Raw genomic sequence first — 25,078 nt, 5'->3', positions numbered from 1 at the left:
CCGCTAAATGAGAACTAGACAGCGCCCCCTTGTGGCCAGATATTTTTTTTGTATTGCATTAAAAAAAAAAAATAAGACCCTTCTGTACCACTCCTCGTGCAAGAATTTACACATTGAGAAGACTGGAATTATTGACAGAACCAGGTGTAATACAAAATGATCAATGTATTGTCTTACACCATAGTGTGTGTGTGTGTGTGTGTGTGGTATTTTCTTTTCTAGATTAACCCCTTCCTTACACAAACCTGTTGTGATTCAATTAACTGAGCAACTTTCACTTTATATATTACTGTTGTGAATGGCACGGATGGGATCAGTAGCCGGGGCGTTATCAACTTACAAACACATGAATGTATGTCCCAATGTGGGAGCTCATATAGCTTAGACTTAGGACGCGCCTTGGCAGAGGTGCCCGGACACGGTGGGTGGCTTATCACATATTTGCATATGAGCGTGGCTGAGTCTCCCGCATGTTACTACCCTGAAGAGTGCATGCCCTTATTTACCAGGCGCCAGACAGAAGCGGCCGAGCTGGCGGGTCAGACGCGTGTATAGAGCTTGCATTTATTGCCCCTTGTAGGGCAATTATGACCAGATTTGTACCTTTTTGTTTGTTTTAAACACAAATATGTTTTTTTTTATTATTGTGAGAAATGCATTTAGCTCACGAAGGAGAATTCAAGTAAACCAGCACTTTATTGGTAACATAATGGGGGCGGAAACATTCCAGTAATGAAGCCATGAGGTAATGTTGTGAATGGACCATGAGGGGGGATTCTGGTCTGCAGAACTGGAGCGAACGACGGTCGGCCATCTTATTTCTTCCACTCGTTGTTCTCGAAGTCCCACTTGGAGGAGATGCCTTCAATGGGGCCGGCCCTCATCTCCAGCATTCGCTTGGTCTGCATGGCCACCCAGTCATCAGACAGGGTGTGAGGGATATCTCCGAACACTGAAAACAAGATGGGAGCTTATTAGGCAAAAGGTCAACGCCATGATGTTATAATGTCAACACAGCTACAATGTCGACCATAGAAATATTAGTAAGGTCTAAAACGGAGTGTCGACATTGTGTACCAGTTGTTATTTGGCTCTTGACATTGTGTACAAACTGACAATCTGTGTGTGTGGACATTATGGCGTCTAAATGATGACGGTCAGAAACAAAAAACTCAAACGGAACCCTGCTGAGCGGAGCAGTAACTTTATGCCAGGCCCCCGGACCATGATATGACAAGGACTTACAGCGCTCTATGCTCACCTATGTCTCAGACACATATATGGGGTCACCATGTGGGCATCCTTTGCCAGGGCCCGCAGCGTTATATGGAACTGGCAGCCGGTGCGCGCCATCTGACATCAGCACATAAGACAGAACGGAAGTGTGCAACGTATATAGTAACAGGCCTTCAGGACATAACTACACGCTCTGAATGTCTACAGTCCTTTAATAAGACTACGTTCAGGATACAGATGGGTCATTTTGTAACACTGGGGTCGCCCATAGCAACCAAATACTAGCGTGTTTCTAGTGCAATTTGGAAAAGGAAGTGTTAGGAACAGCCTTTGCCTCATCTTCCATAAATGTCCCAAAATATAAATAAAAACCCTACACATAATAGAAATCCTTATTCCCGGAAGCATAAAGAGCATAATTACCGGTCGGTGCCTTTATAACGTCATTTATTTGCTATTGGTAACAGGTGGGTGCAGTAGGCACCAAACTACCAATATTCAAATCTGGGAGACACACAAACAGAGACTCAGGAGTACAGGAAACGCTGCACATGAGGGGATAGAACACGACGTAAACTAGGATAATACATTGTAGGCTGGCAGTGGGTCCTAAGTGCCATGTACATTGCAGCTCATTGGAGAGAGGCTTCGAGTGCAAGGAATAACAAGAGATATGGTAAGAACTTACCTTTGTTATCTCTGTTTCTACGAAGTCCATAGGGTCCACAGGGTGACCTTGGGGTATAGCTGGATCCTGGATCCTCGGGCACCACGGAGTTAAAGCTTTTAGCTGCTCCCAGGATGCACTTGGGTCCAACCTCCCCTATACCCCGCCCCCGAGCCACAGGCACCTCAGTTGGTAAGCAGCCCAGGCCGGAGGAGGAGACGAAACAGAGAGAAGGAAGACTGGAACACACAAGAACCATACTCACAGAAATGGGAGACGGAAAACCAGTGACCAGTCACAGAGCCCATATGAAGCCAGGTGCGTCAGGGCGGGTGCCCTGTGGACCCTATGGACTTCGTAGAAACAGAGATAACAAAGGTAAGTTCTTACCATATCTCTTGTTTTCTACTTCAGGGTCCATAGGGGTCCACAGGGTGACCTTGGGGATGTCCCAAAACAGTCCAACTAAGGGCGGGGACGCTCCTGTGCTGATAGGAGAACCCGGCGCCCAAAGGATGCATCCTGAGAGGCAAAGGTGTCAAACGCATAGAACCTCAAAAAGGTCTGAATGGAAGACCAGGTGGCCGCCTTACAGAGCTGAACAGCAGAGGCGCCACGGCTAGCAGCCCAAGAAGGGCCCACGGACCGAGTGGAATGAGCCTTAACAGAGGCTGGAACAGGTAAACCCTCCTGCATATAAGCCTCAATAATAACAGAACAAAGCCAACGGGCTAGAGTCTGTTTGTTGGCAGGCCAACCCCTCTTGTGAAAACCAAAGAGGATAAACAAAGAATCCGACTTCCTCACAGAACTAGTCCGGTCCACATAAACCTGGAGTGCCCTTACAACGTCTAAGGAAGTCTCCCCAGCCGAAAGATCAGGTGACTGAAAGGCTGGTACAACAATTTCCTGATTAATGCGGAACCTGGAAACCACCTTAGGCAGGAAATCAGGACGAGTGCGAAGCACCGCTCTGTCCTGATGAAAAATCAGAAAAGGGGGACGACAAGAAAGCGCCCCCAAATCTGAAACCCTCCTGGCAGAAGCAATTGCCAAGAGGAAAACAGTTTTAAAAGTTAGCCACTTGAGCTCCACTGACTCCAAGGGCTCAAAAGGAGGACCCTGTAAGGCCCTAAGAACCACCGCCAAATCCCACGGGGCCACAGGTGGCACAAAGGGAGGCTGGATTCTCAAAACACCCTGGAAAAAGGTGTGTACGTCCGGCATAGCAGCGATCCTGCGCTGGAACCACACCGACAGAGCAGACACGTGTACCTTCAGTGAAGAAAGACGTAATCCTAAGTCCAAACCCGACTGAAGGAAAGCCAGAATACGCGAAACCCGGAACACCTGGGGATCATAGTTTCTGGCCTCGCACCACTGAAAGTAAGTGTGCCACACTCTGTGATAGATCCTCGCGGAAGCAGGCTTGCGCGCCCTCAGCATGGTGGTAATAACGGAGCTAGAAAAGCCCCGAGACCTCAGGACGGCTGTCTCAAGAGCCACGCCGTCAAAGATAGTCGACCCAGATCCGGGTGAAGACAGGGCCCCTGAGACAACAGGTCCCGCCGTTGAGGTAGGAGGTACGGAGCGTCGATGGACAGGCTCCGCAGATCGGAGTACCACGGCCTTCTGGGCCACGCTGGGGCCACCAGGATCAGTGTGCCTCCGTCCTGTTTGAACTTGCGCAGGACCCGAGGCAGCAGAGATATCGGATGGAACAAGTAAGCCAGTTGAAACAGCCATTTCACCGACAGCGCGTCTATCAGACTTGCGCCTGCGTCCCTTGTCCTTGACCCGTACACAGGCAGCTTGTGATTGTGACGGGACGCCATCAGGTCCAGCTCTGGCAGCCCCCACTTGTCCACGAGTAGTTGGAATACCTCTGGATGAAGCGACCATTCCCCGGGATGCACATCGTAACGGCTGAGGAAGTCTGCCTCCCAATTGAGGACTCCTGGGATGAAAACTGCCGAGAGAGCTGGAAGATAGCGCTCCGCCCAAGCCAGGACGCGGGACATCTCCGACATCGCAGCTCGACTGCGAGTCCCTCCCTGGTGATTGATGTACGCCACCGTGGTGGCGTTGTCTGACTGCACCTGAACGGCCCTTCCGTGAAGAGCGGTGCCGGACGACTGCAGGGCTCTGTATACTGCCCGCAGTTCCAGGATGTTGATGGGAAGAATCGCTTCCTCCGCCGACCAACGACCCTGAAGTGACAAGGAGCCTGTCACCGCCCCCCAACCCCGGAGACTGGCATCTGTCGTGAGCAGAACCCATTCCGGGATCCAAAAGGGGCGCCCCTCCAGGAGATGCGCTGTCTGCAGCCACCAGGCTAGGGACAGACGCACCTCCGAGGACAACACCAGCATCTGAGAGCGGATCCTGTGTGACCTTCTCTGGAGTCAGAAAAATCCGTTGCTGACGAGAGTCCAGCAGGGCCCCCAAATGAACCATCCGTTGTGATGGGATGAGGGAGGATTTCTTCCAGTTGATCAACCAGCCGTGCGCCTGTAGACAAGCGACTGTCAGGTGGAGATGCTGGATCAGTACCTCCGGGGAGCTTGCCAGCAAGAGGAGGTCGTCTAGATACGGTAGCAACCGTATCCCCTGGCTCCGAAGGTGAGCCGCCATGACCGCCATCACCTTGGTAAATACCCTTGGTGCCGTGGAGAGACCAAAGGGTAGAGCCCTGAATTGGTAGTGGTTGTGGAGAATAGCAAACTGCAGAAACCGTTGGTGCGATGTTGCTATAGGCACATGGAGGTAGGCGTCCTGGATATCCAGGGAGACCATATAATCCCCCGGTTCCATCGCCAGTATGATGGAACGCAAAGTTTCCATCCTGAATTTGGGAACCCTGAGAAACCTGTTCAGGGACTTCAAATTGAGGATGGGGCGATGAGAGCCATTGGGTTTCTGCACCAGAAACAGCGTAGAGTAATACCCCATCCCACGTTGAGACTGTGGTACGGGTATAATGACCCCCGCCGTCAGCAAGGCCTCTATGGCTTCCTGAACCTGCAAGGCCTTGGTTTTGTCCTGAGAAGGACTTGTGCAAAAAAACTGGCAAGGCGGCCTGTGCCGAAAAGACAGGGCGTACCCCTGGGAGACCACTTCTCGCACCCAGGCATCCGTGGTGGTATTGTGCCAGCACTGGGCGAATTGAAGAAGTTGGCCTCCCACTCTGGGGTCCCCCAGAGGGAGGCCCGTCCCATCACGCAGAAGGCTTATCTTCTGGCTTGGAAGAAGGGCGCCTAGCACTCCAGGCTTGCTTCTTTGGCTTTGAGGCGGTCTTGGGTGCGGACTGCCTCGGGAAGGACTGACCGTTTGCCTTGCCCTGAACACGAAAGGAACGAAACGCCGAGCTCCGGACCTTAGCAGGTGTAGTAGCTGAAGGGAGGAAGGCTGACTTGGATTTTGCCAGGGTATCTACTATTTTGTCCAGGTCCGGACCAAATAGTAATTCCCCATTAAAAGGTAAGGCCTCCAAGCCTTTCTTTGAATCCGCGTCTGCTCTCCAAGACCGCAACCACAAGGATCTACGAGCAGACACTGCTGCCGCCGAAACCCTAGAGGTCAACAGGCTAGCATCCAAAGATGCTTCTCCAATGTAGGAGGCGGCATCTCTCATCTGTCCTAACAACGCCCTCTGGACGTCCGGAGATTCATCCGTAAACGTGTCCTCCAAGGCGTTGGCCCACCCCTCAATGGCCTTGGCCACCCAGGAGATGGCCATGGACGGCCGGGCTACAGCCCCTGAGAGAGAATAAATAGACTTTAGACAAGTCTCCACCTTCCTGTCCGTAGGATCCTTCAGCGAGGATATAGACGGCAATGGCAAAGTAGCACTCCTGATGAGGCGTGTTACATGGGAATCGACTGCAGGCGGAGTTTCCAATTTCTTACAATGCGCTTCCGGGAATGGATAATTGGACGCCAAGCGTTTCTGTGGCAGGAAACGCTTACTGGGCGTCTGCCAGGCCACCGCCATGTGATCAGTCAACTGATCAGACAAGGGGAACGCTGTAGAAGTAACCTTAGCTTTTTTAAAACTAGGATACCTTGACTTGGGAGCGGGTGCCTCATCCTCAATCAGAAGAATAGCCCGCACCGCCTTAACCAGAGCCCGCACATTGATGGAAGACTTAGTGTCTACCTCCTGGACTGAGGCATCTGAGGCTGAGTCATCCTGCACCTCACCATCATCCGAGGACCCCTCAGAATCCGAAAGATGCGCAGCCTGTGCCATGACTGAGCGTTTAGACGCCCTGGAGGGCACGTCACTGCGCAACATCGACTGAAAAGCCGAAGATGCTGCCGCCAAATCTTGGACAGTGTGGGAAAGCGCATCCACCCAGGGTGGAGGAGCTGTCACAGGAGCCTGAAACGGCACCACAGCCGGCTGTGCCACAGGGGTGGACTGAATATACATTGGCAACCCCGCATAGGGACCAACAGGCTGAGACCCCACGGGAGTCTGCAATAATTGTGGGACACCCGGGGAATGGGGGATGGCAGGCTGGGGCAACGCCCTAGTAGGGGCGGCAGTCGGGACCGACAGACGGTCCGCAATGGACACCAGCACCTGGGAAAACATCGCCCATGGTGGCTCCTGCGACATGGGAGGTTTAGACGTACCAGGGACCGCCTGGCACCGTCCGCACAGGCCGTCCTGTGACAAATCCTCCCTATCCACTCCTGCAGAACAGCGCCTGCAGGAGAACAATGCCGGAGCCCCGGAGTGCTCAATCTCCTCATCAGACATGACTTAGGAAGAAAACGTGCGCACTCACCAGTGTGCTGAACAACAGCCCACAATATGGCACCGTGTAGCACACAACTGTATGTGACGGACCTCACAAATACGTGATCTATATAGGTGAGGTCAGTAGAAACACCCTTCCCCCGCACACCTGTAGGGCTTGTAGGAGAAGGAAAGGGATAGGTACAGGCTGACAGTAAGTAGAAAAAAGACACAGACAGGCAGCACTAGCAAAAGTCACATACCATGCAGGAAGATATACTCACTGCACCTTTCCACTACAATCACCCTCCCAGATTCAGTGTCTGGGAGGGCTATAGTGCTGTGTACACTGTCCTTGTCGGGGGAGAGGTACACAGGGGGACCGGTCCGCGTGCTCCCTGAGAGTATCCACGCTGCCACAGAGAAAATGGCCGCTGGAGACCTCAGAGGAGGAGTGGCCCGAGTAGCTGCAGCTCAGCGACGCCAGACTCCGAGCTGAAAGGCGCGCTGAGCTGAGGGGAGGAGCCGCTAGACAGGGAAGGCTTCCTCCCCTGGCTAGCATATTTAACCCCCAAGGTTGCGGCATCCCGCTTGCCGCTTAATTACCCTGGTGGTCTAGTGGTCTGGCGGGGTATGCCTCCGCTGGAGGGGGGGCCCGCCGCCACCGCTAGCGCCCCCGGTCTGTCCCCTAGACCGGGGGCATGGGACTGCATATAAAAGGCATTACCCGCGCACCGCCGCTAATCAGCGGTGCGCGGCTTACCTGATCTCCCCGGCGTCTTCCGGCAGCAGTCCCGGGGGAAGCCAGAGTCCGGCTAGTACAGACTCTGGCTTCCCCCGCCGCGATCCCCAGTTCAGTTCTGGCGTCGCGGCGCCAGCAGGGAGAAGGAGCGGCAGCGTGGGCGTCTGTACAGACAGCCCAGCGCTGCCGCTATGGAGAAAAAAACTATAGTCAAAAAAATAAATAAATTTAACTAAGTTAAAAAAAACTTTAGGGGGCTGCTCCTGCAGCCCCCCCCCGCAGGGTGACCAGACTCCGGCCGGGCACCATCTTAAACTGAGGTGCCTGTGGCTCGGGGGCGGGGTATAGGGGAGGTTGGACCCAAGTGCATCCTGGGAGCAGCTAAAAGCTTTAACTCCGTGGTGCCCGAGGATCCAGGATCCAGCTATACCCCAAGGTCACCCTGTGGACCCCTATGGACCCTGAAGTAGAAAGTGGGATTGCTAAAGACGGGACTGTAAATACAGGGACAAGGCCGTGTAGGGGTTACCGAATGCGCACAGAGCCGGTCTCTAGCTCGGGAGGGAAAGCCTCGCAGACATATAAGTTAGGTGGGTCTGATGGCGCTACCACAGAAGGGGCAGGTGAGGGGTCTCCCAGCTTACCGTATTCCTTCTGCCACATGAAAACGAAAGCAGTGAAACCAATGAAGAAGAGCACGCCGCCAAGAGCAGTCTTCCATTCATTTGATGCCTTGTTCATGTCGGCATAGGTCTCGTGGAATTTGATGTAGTACACTATGGGGACAGAACAATGTTAGGTCACATCACACACTGCAATGCACAGAGCAAGCTGCTGCCATTCATACAGGAGCATCAACCACATCGCCACCTACAGGTGCTGTGAAGATACTGCACATACTAAGGATATTCACACAACCTGTGTAATAACACTACAATACACTTTGATGTTATATAAAACAAAGTTTCCCCTACTAGAAGGGATACATATATTCACTTTATACCCTACATGAGGATAAAATATGTTCACAGCTTTATGCGGCTCCTGTGTGGCCCATGACGCTGACGGCTGCGGATCGCTGCGTAATTCTGACACTTAGAGGAATTGTCAGGCTGTCTGCGCTTTCCTGTACTACTGTAATACAGATATAGCAATGTACAGTCACACACACACACAATGTGCTATCCCAGTGCCTTATACAGATATAGCAATGTACAGTCACATACACAGACACACACACACTGTGCTATCCCAGTGCCTTATACAGATATAGCAATGTACAGTCACACACACACACAATGTGCTATCCCTGTGCTTTATACAGATATAGCAATGTACAGTCACATACACAGACACACACACACTGTGCTATCCCAGTGCCTTATACAGATATAGCAATGTACAGTCACACACACAATGTGCTATCCCTGTGCTTTATACAGATATAGCAATGTACAGTCACATATACAGACACACACACACTGTGCTATCCCAGTGCCTTATACAGATATAGCAATGTACAGTCACACACACACACACACACACAATGTGCTATCCCAGTGCCTTATACAGATATAGCAATGTACAGTCACACACACACAATGTGCTATCCCAGTGCCTTATACAGATATAGCAATGTACAGTCACACACAATGTGCTATCCCTGTGCTTTATACAGATATAGCAATGTACAGTCACATACACAGACACACACACACTGTGCTATCCCAGTGCCTTATACAGATATAGCAATGTACAGTCACACACACACAATGTGCTATCCCAGTGCCTTATACAGATATAGCAATGTACAGTCACACACACACAATGTGCTATCCCAGTGCCTTATACAGATATAGCAATGTACAGTCACACACACACACAATGTGCTATCCCAGTGCCTTATACAGATATAGCAATGTACAGTCACACACACACAATGTGCTATCCCAGTGCCTTATACAGATATAGCAATGTACAGACACACACAATGTGCTATCCCAGTGCCTTATACAGATATAGCAATGTACAGTCACACACACACAATGTGCTATCCCAGTGCCTTATACAGATATAGCAATGTACAGTCACACACACACAATGTGCTATCCCAGTGCCTTATACAGATATAGCAATGTACAGTCACACACACACAATGTGCTATCCCAGTGCCTTATACAGATATAGCAATGTACAGACACACACAATGTGCTATCCCAGTGCCTTATACAGATAGGTAAATTACCACTACTGCTCCCATCAGATGCTGTTTTATTGATTGTCTCAGCACAGTTTTGAAAAATGTATCCTCGGTAAATTACCACTACTGCTATACTAAGAGCAATTTCTATAAAGGAAGTTAGGAATGCATTGTGATTCTGTGTTGGTCTCCCCCCTTCTCATAAATTGTTTATATTAGACTTTATTGCATCCCAATTTAGTGTGTGTTTGAGCTTTCAGGGTGGGGTCCCAATCAGTGAGCACAGAGACACGTTTGTAACTTTAGTTGTTTCTGCTCACTCAGGCTGCATCGCCGGTGGCTGCCTTAGTCCATGTTACGATTCAAAGTGTTCAGATTATAAGTGTAATTACAATTTCATAACTAAGTCGGAGTTAAACTGGAGGAAAAGTGAGGAAAAACGAACTCAAAACCAGAACACTTTCTGACCGACAACATGCAACTTACTTATGTGAATTAACATCTTCTGCTGTATGCATATCCAGGCCACTACTTACTGCACTCACTGCTGGGACACTGCAAATACTTCCCTGTCTGTGTACTGCTCTTGTGGATTGATCTTTGTTGATCAGAACACTTCGGACTGGGTCAGCTCGGGTATGTTGTAATTTTGTCCTCATACTACATAAATTTAATTTTTATGTCCTTTTCCAATTGTCACATCTATCCACATCATTTGTTTAATAACTAATTCCTGCACCCACTACTCACACACCTCTCTTTATAGATCAATTTTGGAGCTGCGCTCATACATTAGCAGTACTGTTCTTTTACATGTATTTTTGAACATTTAACAAGTTTAATCCACACTGTCTCTATATCACATCACAGCCTCCACATCACATCACAGCCTCCACATCACATCACAGCCTCCACATCACATCACAGCCTCCACATCACATCACAGCCTCCACATCACATCACAGCCTCCACATCACATCACAGCCTCCACATCACATCACAGCCTCCACATCACATCACAGCCTCATCATCACATCCTCCACATCACATCCTCCACATCACATCACATCACAGCCTCCACATCACATCACATCACAGCCTCCACATCACATCACAGCCTCCACATCACATCACATCACAGCCTCCACATCACATCACAGCCTCCACATCACATCACATCACAGCCTCCACATCACATCACATCACAGCCTCCACATCACATCACATCACAGCCTCCACATCACATCACAGCCTCCACATCACATCACATCACAGCCTCCACATCACAGCCTCCACATCACAGCCTCCACATCACAGCCTCCACATCACAGCCTCCACATCACAGCCTCCACATCACATCACATCACAGCCTCCACATCACATCACATCACAGCCTCCACATCACATCACATCACAGCCTCCACATCACATCACAGCCTCCACATCACATCACATCACAGCCTCCACATCACATCACAGCCTCCACATCACATCACATCACAGCCTCCACATCACATCACAGCCTCCACATCACATCACATCACAGCCTCCACATCACATCACATCACAGCCTCCACATCACATCACATCACAGCCTCCACATCACATCACATCACAGCCTCCACATCACATCACAGCCTCCACATCACATCACAGCCTCCACATCACAGCCTCCACATCACAGCCTCCACATCACAGCCTCCACATCACAGCCTCCACATCACAGCCTCCACATCACAGCCTCCACATCACAGCCTCCACATCACAGCCTCCACATCACAGCCTCCACATCACAGCCTCCACATCACAGCCTCCACATCACAGCCTCCACATCACAGCCTCCACATCACATCACAGCCTCCACATCACATCACAGCCTCCACATCACATCACAGCCTCCACATCACATCACAGCCTCCACATCACATCACAGCCTCCACATCACATCACAGCCTCCACATCACATCACAGCCTCCACATCACATCACAGCCTCCACATCACATCACAGCCTCCACATCACATCACAGCCTCCACATCACATCACAGCCTCCACATCACATCACAGCCTCCACATCACAGCCTCCACATCACAGCCTCCACATCACAGCCTCCACATCACAGCCTCCACATCACAGCCTCCACATCACAGCCTCCACATCACAGCCTCCACATCACAGCCTCCACATCACAGCCTCCACATCACAGCCTCCACATCACAGCCTCCACATCACAGCCTCCACATCACAGCCTCCACATCACATCACAGCCTCCACATCACATCACAGCCTCCACATCACATCACAGCCTCCACATCACATCACAGCCTCCACATCACAGCCTCCACATCACATCACAGCCTCCACATCACATCACAGCCTCCACATCACATCACAGCCTCCACATCACATCACATCACAGCCTCCACATCACATCACATCACAGCCTCCACATCACATCACAGCCTCCACATCACATCACAGCCTCCACATCACATCACAGCCTCCACATCACATCACAGCCTCCACATCACAGCCTCCACATCACATCACAGCCTCCACATCACATCACAGCCTCCACATCACATCACAGCCTCCACATCACATCACAGCCTCCACATCACATCACAGCCTCCACATCACATCACAGCCTCCACATCACATCACAGCCTCCACATCACATCACAGCCTCCACTCCAGTTTTCAACTCACTTATTACCTTGTCCACAGCATGAACACCCTTACTTCAAACAACCCCCATATTCTATGTCCACATAATCTTCTCCTTTATCCACCCCCATCCTCCCCCTCTTGTCTCCTCCACTTGCTGTTCCCCCTTTTTTCTGTCATCAGTCTGCTTTCCAACCCTCTGCTTCTTTCCCCCACCTTTCCTGTCCCTCCACTCTCACCTACCTCCCACCCTCCATGGCCTTGCTACCCCACCACTATGCCCTCCTGGTTCTGTCTGTCCTCTCCAGGGCTGCCAAGGGAAATTCTGGGCCCGGGTACTGCAATATCCTGTGGGACCACATCATGATGGGAATGGCTGCACCCGTTTGTGGGTGGCTCTAGCATGTGAGATGCACCCACTCACAGGAGCATGGAATACATAGCACCCAGCAGCTGGGACTAAAGTATACACTACTGTATTAGGATGGCGGGACAGTCCCATAATAGCTGCATTTCTTGTCAGGCTGTATATAGATGCTAAAATGTAACATACAATGATTAAAGTGCTACAACTTTATTTAGTACATCTCTCATGTAAATAACACATAAACAATCTATTTTCTGTCATAGAGATAGATGTATGAAGGACTTAATGTTTACATAACATCAGGTCATCTTATAACACACACATCCCGCAGCACATATCCTAACCCACTGCTCCATGCTCCTTCCTCACTATCTACCCCTCTGTGTCGCCCCTGTCTGTCTGCCCCTCCCCTTTAGCATGTAAGCTCTCACGAGCAGGGCCCTCATCCTCACGTGTTTCTCCTCCCCCTACATATAGTATCAATTACTCCTAACTCCCCACAACAGCACCTAACACCTGGTTGCTCATGTCCTGCTGCTTGTGTTATGCAGCTATGTTTATACACCATGTCCTTGTCCTACATTGTCTTATATTACTATTAACTGTTTTTCTTGTGTGCTCAATTCTGTACTGTGTAAGGCGCTGCGGAACCTTTGTGGCGCCACATAAATAAAGGATAATAATATAGCAATGTGCAATCACACACACACAATGTGCTACCCCAGTGCCTTATACAGATATAGCAATGTGCAGTCACACACACACACAATGTGCTATCCCAGTGCCTTATACAGATATAGCAATGTGCAGTCACACACACACACAATGTGCTATCCCAGTGCCTTATACAGATATAGCAATGTACAGTCACACACACACAATGTGCTATCCCAGTGCCTTATACAGATATAGCAATGTACAGTCACACACAATGTGCTATCCCAGTGCCATACAGATATAGCAATGTGCAGTCACACACACACACACACACAATGTGCTATCCCAGTGCCTTATACAGATATAGCAATGTGCGGTCATACACACACACACACACACACACACACACAATGTGCTATCCCAGTGCCTTATACAGATATAGCAATGTACAGTCACACACACACACAATGTGCTATCCCAGTGCCTTATACAGATATAGCAATGTGCGGTCACACACACACAATGTGCTATCCCAGTGCATTATACAGATATAGCAATGTGCAGTCACACACAGACAATGTGCTATCCCAGTGCCTTATACAGATATAGCAATGTGCGGTCACACACACACAATGTGCTATCCCAGTGCCTTATACAGATATAGCAATGTACAGTCACACACACACACAATGTGCTATCCCAGTGCCTTATACAGATATAGCAATGTGCGGTCACACACACACACACACACACAATGTGCTATCCCAGTGCCTTATACAGATATAGCAATGTACAGTCACACACACACAATGTGCTATCCCAGTGCCTTATACAGATATAGCAATGTACAGTCACACACACACACAATGTGCTATCCCAGTGCCTTATACAGATATAGCAATGTACAGTCACACACACACACACACACAATGTGCTATCCCAGTGCCTTATACAGATATAGCAATGTGCGGTCACACACACACAATGTGCTATCCCAGTGCCTTATACAGATATAGCAATGTACAGTCACACACACACAATGTGCTATCCCAGTGCCTTATACAGATATAGCAATGTGCGGTCACACACACACACACACAATGTGCTATCCCAGTGCCTTATACAGATATAGCAATGTACAGTCACACACACACAATGTGCTATCCCAGTGCCTTATACAGATATAGCAATGTACAGTCACACACACACAATGTGCTATCCCAGTGCCTTATACAGATATAGCAATGTGCGGTCACACACACACACACAATGTGCTATCCCAGTGCCTTATACAGATATAGCAATGTACAGTCACACACACACACACAATGTGCTATCCCAGTGCCTTATACAGATATAGCAATGTGCGGTCATACACACACACACACACACACACACACACACACACAATGTGCTATCCCAGTGCCTTATACAGATATAGCAATGTACAGTCACACACACACACAATGTGCTATCCCAGTGCCTTATACAGATATAGCAATGTGCGGTCACACACACACAATGTGCTATCCCAGTGCATTATACAGATATAGCAATGTGCAGTCACACACAGACAAAGTGCTATCCCAGTGCCTTATACAGATATAGCAATGTGCGGTCACACACACACAATGTGCTATCCCAGTGCCTTATACAGATATAGCAATGTACAGTCACACACACACACAATGTGCTATCCCAGTGCCTTATACAGATATAGCAATGTGCGGTCACACACACACACACACACACACACAATGTGCTATCCCAGTGCCTTATACAGATATAGCAATGTACAGTCACACACACACAATGTGCTATCCCAGTGCCTTATACAGATATAGCAATGTACAGTCACACACACACACAATGTGCTATCCCAGTGCCTTATACAGATATAGCAATGTACAGTCACACACACACACACAATGTGCTATCCCAGTGCCTTATACAGATATAGCAATGTGCGGTCACACACACACAATGTGCTATCCCAGTGCCTTATACAGATATAGCAATGTACAGTCACACACACACAATGTGCTATCCCAGTGCCTTATACAGATATAGCAATGTGCGGTCACACACACACACACACACAATGTGCTATCCCAGTGCCTTATACAGATATAGCAATGTACAGTCACACACACACAATGTGCTATCCCAGTGCCTTATACAGATATAGCAATGTACAGTCACACACACACAATGTGCTATCCCAGTGCCTTATACAGATATAGCAATGTGCGGTCACACACACACACACAATGTGCTATCCCAGTGCCTTATACAGATATAGCAATGTACAGTCACACACACACACACAATGTGCTATCCCAGTGCCTTATACAGATATAGCAATGTGCGGTCACACACACACACACAATGTGCTATCCCAGTGCCTTATACAGATATAGCAATGTGCGGTCACACACACAATGTGCTATCCCAGTGCCTTATACAGATATAGCAATGTGCGGTCACACACACACAATGTGCTATCCCAGTGCCTTATACAGATATAGCAATGTACAGTCACACACACACAATGTGCTATCCCAGTGCCTTATACAGATATAGCAATGTGCGGTCACACACACACAATATTCTATCCCAGTGCCTTATACAGATATAGCAATGTACAGTCACACACACACACAATGTGCTATCCCAGTGCCTTATACAGATATAGCAATGTGCGGTCATACACACACACACACACACACACAATGTGCTATCCCAGTGCCTTATACAGATATAGCAATGTACAGTCACACACACACACACACAATGTGCTATCCCAGTGCATTATACAGATATAGCAATGTGCAGTCACACACACACAATGTGCTATCCCAGTGCCTTATACAGATATAGCAATGTGCGGTCACACACACACAATGTGCTATCCCAGTGCCTTATACAGATATAGCAATGTACAGTCACACACACAATGTGCTATCCCAGTGCCTTATACAGATATAGCAATGTACAGTCACACACACACAATGTGCTATCCCAGTGCCTTATACAGAAATAGCAATGTGCGGTCACACACACACACACACAATGTGCTATCCCAGTGCCTTATACAGATATAGCAATGTACAGTCACACACACACAATGTGCTATCCCAGTGCCTTATACAGATATAGCAATGTACAGTCACACACACACAATGTGCTATCCCAGTGCCATACAGATATAGCAATGTGCAGTCACACACACACACACACACACACAATGTGCTATCCCAGTGCCTTATACAGATATAGCAATGTGCGGTCATACACACACACACACACACACACACACACACACACACACACACACACAATGTGCTATCCCAGTGCCATACAGATATAGCAATGTGCAGTCACACACACACACACACAATGTGCTATCCCAGTGCCTTATACAGATATAGCAATGTGCGGTCATACACACACACACACACACACACACAATGTGCTATCCCAGTGCCTTATACAGATATAGCAATGTACAGTCACACACACACACAATGTGCTATCCCAGTGCATTATACAGATATAGCAATTTGCAGTCACACACAGACAATGTGCTATCCCAGTGCCTTATACAGATATAGCAATGTGCGGTCACACACACACAATGTGCTATCCCAGTGCCTTATACAGATATAGCAATGTACAGTCACACACACAATGTGCTATCCCAGTGCCTTATACAGATATAGCAATGTACAGTCACACACACACACAATGTGCTATCCCAGTGCCTTATACAGATATAGCAATGTGCGGTCACACACACACACACACACAATGTGCTATCCCAGTGCCTTATACAGATATAGCAATGTACAGTCACACACACACAATGTGCTATCCCAGTGCCTTATACAGATATAGCAATGTGCGGTCATACACACACACACACACACAATGTGCTATCCCAGTGCCTTATACAGATATAGCAATGTACAGTCACACACACACACACACACACACAATGTGCTATCCCAGTGCCTTATACAGATATAGCAATGTACAGTCACACACACACACACAATGTGCTATCCCAGTGCCTTATACAGATATAGCAATGTGCGGTCACACACACACAATGTGCTATCCCAGTGCCTTATACAGATATAGCAATGTACAGTCACACACACACAATGTGCTATCCCAGTGCCTTATACAGATATAGCAACGTGCGGTCACACACACACACAATGTGCTATCCCAGTGCCTTATACAGATATAGCAATGTACAGTCACACACACACAATGTGCTATCCCAGTGCCTTATACAGATATAGCAATGTACAGTCACACACACACAATGTGCTATCCCAGTGCCTTATACAGATATAGCAATGTGCGGTCACACACACACACACAATGTGCTATCCCAGTGCCTTATACAGATATAGCAATGTACAGTCACACACACACACACACAATGTGCTATCCCAGTGCCTTATACAGATATAGCAATGTGCGGTCACACACACACACACAATGTGCTATCCCAGTGCCTTATACAGATATAGCAATGTGCGGTCACACACACAATGTGCTATCCCAGTGCCTTATACAGATATAGCAATGTGCGGTCACACACACACAATGTGCTATCCTAGTGCCTTATACAGATATAGCAATGTACAGTCACACACACACAATGTGCTATCCCAGTGCCTTATACAGATATAGCAATGTGCGGTCACACACACACAATGTTCTATCCCAGTGCCTTATACAGATATAGCAATGTACAGTCACACACACACACAGTGTGCTATCCCAGTGCCTTATACAGATATAGCAATGTGCGGTCATACACACACACACACAATGTGCTATCCCAGTGCCTTATACAGATATAGCAATGTACAGTCACACACACACACACACACAATGTGCTATCCCAGTGCATTATACAGATATAGCAATGTGCAGTCACACACACACAATGTGCTATCCCAGTGCCTTATACAGATATAGCAATGTGCGGTCACACACACACAATGTGCTATCCCAGTGCCTTATACAGATATAGCAATGTACAGTCACACACACAATGTGCTATCCCAGTGCCTTATACAGATATAGCAATGTGCGGTCATACACACACACACACACACGCACACACACACACACACACACACACACACACACACACACACAATCTCACTTTTATTTGTAGTCTCTCAGCATCACCTTAGAAAACGGACAGAATAATAATAATATCTTTGTACAACTCAATCCCCGGAATCCCGGGATTATAAAGATGGGTTTGGATTGGCTTCCCTAACTGTACATCATAATAGCAGCAATATCCACCGGAGCTGTCCAACTGGCCACCCCTAGGCCCCCCCAAGAACCGCCACAGGTTGTAATGCACATAACCCTGGCTGGGAGGCCATGCTGGGAGTTGTAGTTGAACAGTAGGTGTGGAGCCACATGGCTGGGAGTTAGTAGGAGTGGAACCACAGCTCGTACAGTAATGTAAATCCATACAATGCTGTGACAGAGAAGATGGAGGCTAGACGCAAAGGACGGGGATATGTCGGGTGTGCGCACCAGGTAAGGGGCTACTTACAGTCCACCTTCTCCTTAGCGCTGAGAGACGCCCAGGTTCCTTTCTCCTTTTCTTTCAGAGACTTCTGCTCCGGCGTAAGGTTCGCTACAAAGGAGACTTCCGGGAGAGGGGTCGTTCGATGGTCGTAGTATTTGGGAAGGGTGTATTCAGGAACTGCAACACTTCCTACGAAGAAAGCAAACACTATAACGATTACAGAGCAGCGTCGCCTAAGACATGAGCAGACGATTACTGCACCCAGACAGTAATAGGAGCAGGAATCCTGTGCACGCCAGCTGAGAACATATTATTTATTGAAATAACTGTATAATATAGATCATAGAACTCTAAGGTACGTTACAGTTTAATCCGAATCGCAACACTTCCCCGAGGCCCTTTCTAACCCATACGCCACCATAAAACTAAGACCCTCCGGCATTATGCCATGGGGTTATTAGGTGGCTAAGAGTGCCGACATACAGCTCTCATGTATTTATATGGTATATAGCATTTTGCCATTTAGCACTGCTCTACATAAGCTACTGATCTGCTCATACTTAGTACATAGGGCACTAATACAAGATGCACATGTAAGCAGCACACTTTACACATGCCTATAATATGCCATTATCCAGTAATCTCTTTCTAATGCCAGCTTTCTGCAAAGTATCCACAAAGTAAAGGGTCGCATCATAAAAATCTGGATTTTAAAATAAATTTTAAAAAAAAAACCTATTTAAATCAAATCCGATTTTATCATTTTTTTTTTTTTTTTAAGTAACCGGTTTAATTTTAGACGTTTACACCTTGTTTTAGTAATACATGAACAATTTTTGAAGTGAGAACAGTAACTAAATGAACACAATAGAATAAATACACACACCCTAAACAGTTGCATCAAGAAGTACAATTAGGCTCTGAATTTGAGTCCGAGTCAAACATGTAAATGTCTTTGTCCACGTCCTCAACAGAAAAGGCTCTGCAGCGTGCAACCAGCTTGGCTGCTTTTTCGTTTCCCAATCCGTTGCGCGTTTTGGATTGTACAATTCCTGCACTTGGTGAAACTGCGGTGACCATCTGCTTCAGAAGATTTACTACAGAAGTGTCTGACTGACGTTCAGCTGCGTAGGACATCCACCAGGCTAGAGGAGATACTTGGCGTAAAGTGTCCACTTCAAACAAGTATGGTGCAAATGGTTTCATGGATGCACGAAAGTTGATGATGACCGTCATAATTTGACGATTATTGGCATGAGCAAACTCTATAGCAGTCTCAATTTCAGCAGGACTAAGATTTTTTTCCCCTGTACCTAGGATCAAGTAGATTAGCCAGCAAGTGGGCATCTGTGAGTGCAATTTTAGCTCTTGCCTTTACTGTGTCCAATCTCTTCAAGATCATCGAACAGCTTCTTCCACACTTCACTGATTGTGAAGTTGCGACTTTGTGTATGATCCAGGGCTACAGCTACATCATTTGATTTAAATCGTGCAACCCCGCCACAAGCATACATTTAGTTATTTTTTTAAAGCAGGGACTGTATTTGGAGAGCGACTTGTTTGGGGAAAAACATGTACAATTTACTATGCTGAACCTATACTGTTCTTGAAATGACATTGCTGTAATGCCCCTCCTTCCCATCAGCCCCTTACAACCCGACTGTCTCCTAAACCTCAGAGCTCTGTGGCTAATGCAGTGACCGTTCCCAGCCGGGTACTTACCATGTCCTTGGAGACAGGCGGAGGTGGTCAGAGCCCTCCTCCCAAGCAAGCTAAGAACTCGTGGAGCCCACATCCTGCAAACAGCAACACAAACACGTTATAACGGATATGGGACCACAATACAGCACTGTATCGTCACAGCAGCGATCCGACCACAGGCCTCACCAGGGGTTACTTATTTTAAAGGAGAGGTGACTGATAAATAGTCCCAAAATACACATAGCCAATAGGCCCTCTGCCACCCCAGTACTACCTTCCCTGCTGCTCCCCCCAGATCCTGGGACTGAGGTATCAGGAGAGACAGCTCTGCTCATGCCCATCAGTTACACCCGGGCACAATACAGTCTCTCCTACACGTCCCGTTCTCGGGTGTCAGGAGCACGGGCGTGCAAGAGGGAAGCGTCGCTAGACCGGCACAGGGCTCGACACCTACTCCGGGACCCTCTTCTGGGGACACTGGTTAATCTTTAATAAAGCGTCACTGCCCAACGGGTGAGGGATTTGCCCCAAGCTAGCCACAGAAGCTTCCCAATGAACAGCATGGAATCCGCTGTCATCTACAAACCACATATTAGTATTTTTCACAGTATAAAAAGCATTTGAGGTAAAACAGGAGTCGCCAGATACGCAGCATACGTAGTTTTCTCGTTACTGCGCAACGGCCACAGCGAACCGACCTGGAAAAGACACGTGCGTCAGATTGTGACAGACGCGGAGGCTGGAGCCATTGTACACAACGTCACTATATCGGTAAGAAGTCAGTATAAGCTGCAGAGAGGCACAATATGCACCAAGCTGCGTATAAGCTCTCAGAAATGCCTTTGGCGTGACCTCATGTGGGAGGTGACAGCGTATAATTCACACTATACATTTACATAGAGAGCTACAGCAACAATGCCAGCTAGGAGATCATTATCACTGATGTCTGACTGAGAGGTGCACAAGGCGGAGGGAAATCACCCTTACCTAGAACATTAATATCCCCGTTATTGACCCATTATATGATGCTCCGTATTATCTTATAGTACAAGACAATGCAGGACAAGTACATGGTATATAATCATTGCTGTGGTCATAACCATCTATTAAGCAGCAGGACGTAGGTGCCGTTGTAAGGATTATGGAATAGATAATAGTATAACCACTATTGTCCTCAAATATACGCTGCTCACCAACCCCCGCTATTGTCCTCTGTTATATGACATTCTGCCACATCCCTGCTACAGTCCTGTTATATGACATTCTGCCACGTCCGTCCCCGCTACTGTCCTGTTATATGACATTCTGCCACGTCCGTCCCCGCTACTGTCCTGTTATATGACATTGCGCCACGTCCCCGCTACTGTCCTGTTATATGACATTGCGCCACGTCCCCCCTTCTGTCCTGTTATATGACATTATGCCACGTCCCCGCTACTGTCCTGTTATATGACATTCTGCCACGTCCGTCCCCGCTACTGTCCTGTTATATAACATTGCGCCACGTCCCCGCTACTGTCCTGTTATATGACATTGCGCCACGTCCCCGCTACTGTCCTGTTATATGACATTGCGCCACGTCCCCCCTTCTGTCCTGTTATATGACATTATGCCACGTCCCCGCTACTGTCCTGTTATATGACATTATGCCACGTCCGTCCCCGCTACTGTCCTGTTATATAACATTGCGCCACGTCACCGCTACTGTCCTGTTATATGACATTGCGCCACGTCCCCGCTACTGTCCTGTTATATGACATTGCGCCACGTCCCCCCTTCTGTCCTGTTATATGACATTATGCCACGTCCCCGCTACTGTCCTGTTATATGACATTATGCCACGTCCGTCCCCGCTACTGACCTGTTATATAACATTGCGCCACGTCACCGCTACTGTCCTGTTATATGACATTGCGCCACGTCCCCGCTACTGTCCTGTTATATGACATTGCGCCACGTCCCCCCTTCTGTCCTGTTATATGACATTCCGCCACGTCCCCACTATTGTCCTGTTATATGACATTCTGCCACGTCCGTCCCCGCTACTGTCCTGTTATATGACATTGCGCCACGTCCCCGCTACTGTCCTGTTATATGACATTGCGCCACGTCCCCGCTACTGTCCTGTTATATAACATTGCGCCACGTCCCCACTACTGTCCTGTTATATAACATTGCGCCACGTCCCCGCTACTGTCCTGTTATATGACATTCTGCCACGTCCGTCCCCGCTACTGTCCTGTTATATGACATTGCGCCATGTCCCCGCTACTGTCCTGTTATATGACATTGCGCCACGTCCCCGCTACTGTCCTGTTATATGACATTGCGCCACGTCCCCCCTTCTGTCCTGTTATATGACATTCCGCCACGTCCCCACTACTGTCCTGTTATATGACATTCTGCCACGTCCGTCCCCGCTACTGTCCTGTTATGACATTGCGCCATGTCCCCGCTACTGTCCTGTTATATGACATTGCGCCACGTCCCCGCTACTGTCCTGTTATATGACATTGCGCCACGTCCCCCCTTCTGTCCTGTTATATGACATTCCGCCACGTCCCCACTACTGTCCTGTTATATGACATTCTGCCACGTCCGTCCCCGCTACTGTCCTGTTATATGACATTGCGCCACATCCCCGCTACTGTCCTGTTATATGACATTGCGCCACGTCCCCGCTACTGTCCTGTTATATGACATTGCGCCACGTCCCCACTACTGTCCTGTTATATGACATTCTGCCACGTCCGTCCCCGCTACTGTCCTGTTATATGACATTGCGCCATGTCCCCGCTACTGTCCTGTTATATGACATTGCGCCACGTCCCCGCTACTGTCCTGTTATATGACATTGCGCCACGTCCCCGCTACTGTCCTGTTATATGACATTGCGCCACGTCCCCGCTACTGTCCTGTTATGACATTGCGCCACGTCCCCGCTACTGTCCTGTTATATAACATTGCGCCACGTCCCCGCTACTGTCCTGTTATATGACATTGCGCCACGTCCCCGCTACTGTCCTGTTATATGACATTGCGCCACGTCCCCCCTTCTGTCCTGTTATATGACATTGCGCCACGTCCCCGCTACTGTCCTGTTATATGACATTGCGCCACGTCCCCCCTTCTGTCCTGTTATATGACATTGCGCCACGTCCCCCCTTCTGTCCTGTTATATGACATTGCGCCACGTCCCCGCTACTGTCCTGTTATATGACATTGCGCCACGTCCCCCCTTCTGTCCTGTTATATGACATTGCGCCACGTCCCCGCTACTGTCCTGTTATATGACATTGCGCCACGTCCGTCCCCGCTACTGTCCTGTTATATGACATTGCGCCACGTCCCCCCTTCTGTCCTGTTATATGACATTGCGCCACGTCCCCGCTACTGTCCTGTTATATGACATTGCGCCACGTCCGTCCCCGCTACTGTCCTGTTATATGACATTGCGCCACGTCCCCGCTACTGTCCTGTTATATGACATTGCGCCACGTCCCCGCTACTGTCCTGTTATGACATTGCGCCACGTCCCCGCTACTGTCCTGTTATATAACATTGCGCCACGTCCCCGCTACTGTCCTGTTATATGACATTGCGCCACGTCCCCGCTACTGTCCTGTTATATGACATTGCGCCACGTCCCCCCTTCTGTCCTGTTATATGACATTGCGCCACGTCCCCGCTACTGTCCTGTTATATGACATTGCGCCACGTCCCCCCTTCTGTCCTGTTATATGACATTGCGCCACGTCCCCCCTTCTGTCCTGTTATATGACATTGCGCCACGTCCCCGCTACTGTCCTGTTATATGACATTGCGCCACGTCCCCCCTTCTGTCCTGTTATATGACATTGCGCCACGTCCCCGCTACTGTCCTGTTATATGACATTGCGCCACGTCCGTCCCCGCTACTGTCCTGTTATATGACATTGCGCCACGTCCCCGCTACTGTCCTGTTATACGACATTGCGCCACGTCCCCGCTACTGTCCTATGACGTTCCGCCACGTCGCACCTCATACGTTCTGCGGCAGAATACATCATATACAGCAGACGGCTCTAATGGCCCCATGCGCAGGAGGAAGGGGGGACTGGAAGCGTTACAGACACTAATATCACCAGTTCCTCCTATATCGCCGCCATGTAGGACAGCACAGTACAAGGGATATGTATCCCCCACATCAGACATTGCCTCATATGTGCTGGCAGAAATAGGCTATTACCCAATGAGGACAGGAACCCAAGCAGGGCAGCAGCTCAGGACACGCTGAGACTTGTAGTCCCACACCCTGATGAGATGATGCAGGAGAAGGGATATAAATGCAGGTTGTCACGGTCATACAGTAGTGCTGAGTATGACCCTCACTCCCCCATCCAGCCACCACAACTCCCCGGAGCCCGCACTCACCTCACCCAGTCACCGCCTGCCAAGAACAGAGGACACCGGAACTGGCGAGAGGACAGAGGAGACCAGACCAGCCGCTGCCGCGCTGCATGCCGGGACAGGGTGGAGGACC

General features: G+C 48.9%; 1 protein-coding gene across 2 annotated transcripts; it reads right to left on the bottom strand.

The window, feature by feature from the left end:
- Positions 1 to 677: 677 nt before the first annotated feature.
- COX4I1 (cytochrome c oxidase subunit 4I1) lies at positions 678 to 25,072 on the bottom strand. Of its 2 annotated transcripts, none has more exons than XM_088448027.1 (5): positions 24,970 to 25,072; positions 20,578 to 20,651; positions 18,880 to 19,044; positions 8,037 to 8,168; positions 678 to 952 (listed from the first exon to the last, which is right to left on the bottom strand). In XM_088448027.1, exons 2-5 carry the CDS (start codon positions 20,648 to 20,650, stop codon positions 816 to 818), a joined length of 507 nt encoding a protein of 168 aa, XP_088304153.1. In that variant the 5' UTR covers position 20,651; positions 24,970 to 25,072; the 3' UTR covers positions 678 to 815. The 2 variants fall into 2 exon arrangements, with proteins under 2 accessions (XP_088304153.1, XP_088304154.1); XM_088448028.1 differs by lacking the exon at positions 24,970 to 25,072 and adding an exon at positions 24,785 to 24,899.
- Positions 25,073 to 25,078: the final 6 nt, after the last annotated feature.

Source organism: Taudactylus pleione, unplaced genomic scaffold (genome assembly GCF_031769625.1).
Source record: "Taudactylus pleione unplaced genomic scaffold, aTauple2 ptg000447l, whole genome shotgun sequence".
In the NCBI taxonomy this organism is placed as follows: domain Eukaryota; kingdom Metazoa; phylum Chordata; class Amphibia; order Anura; family Myobatrachidae; genus Taudactylus; species Taudactylus pleione.
Note: the sequence above shows the minus strand (reverse complement) of the source record. Positions and strands in the feature narration are given on the sequence as shown.

Coding starts and splice junctions, on each gene's coding strand:
- COX4I1 (XM_088448027.1), bottom strand. CDS start 20,650: ATGTGGGCTCCACGAGTTCTTAGCTTGCTTGGGAGGAGGGCTCTGACC. Junction 19,045..20,577: donor CGCCTGTCTCCAAGGACATG/GTAAGTACCCGG, acceptor CTTTCTTCGTAG/GAAGTGTTGCAGTTCCTGAA. Junction 8,169..18,879: donor CGCTAAGGAGAAGGTGGACT/GTAAGTAGCCCC, acceptor CTGTCCCCATAG/TGTACTACATCAAATTCCAC.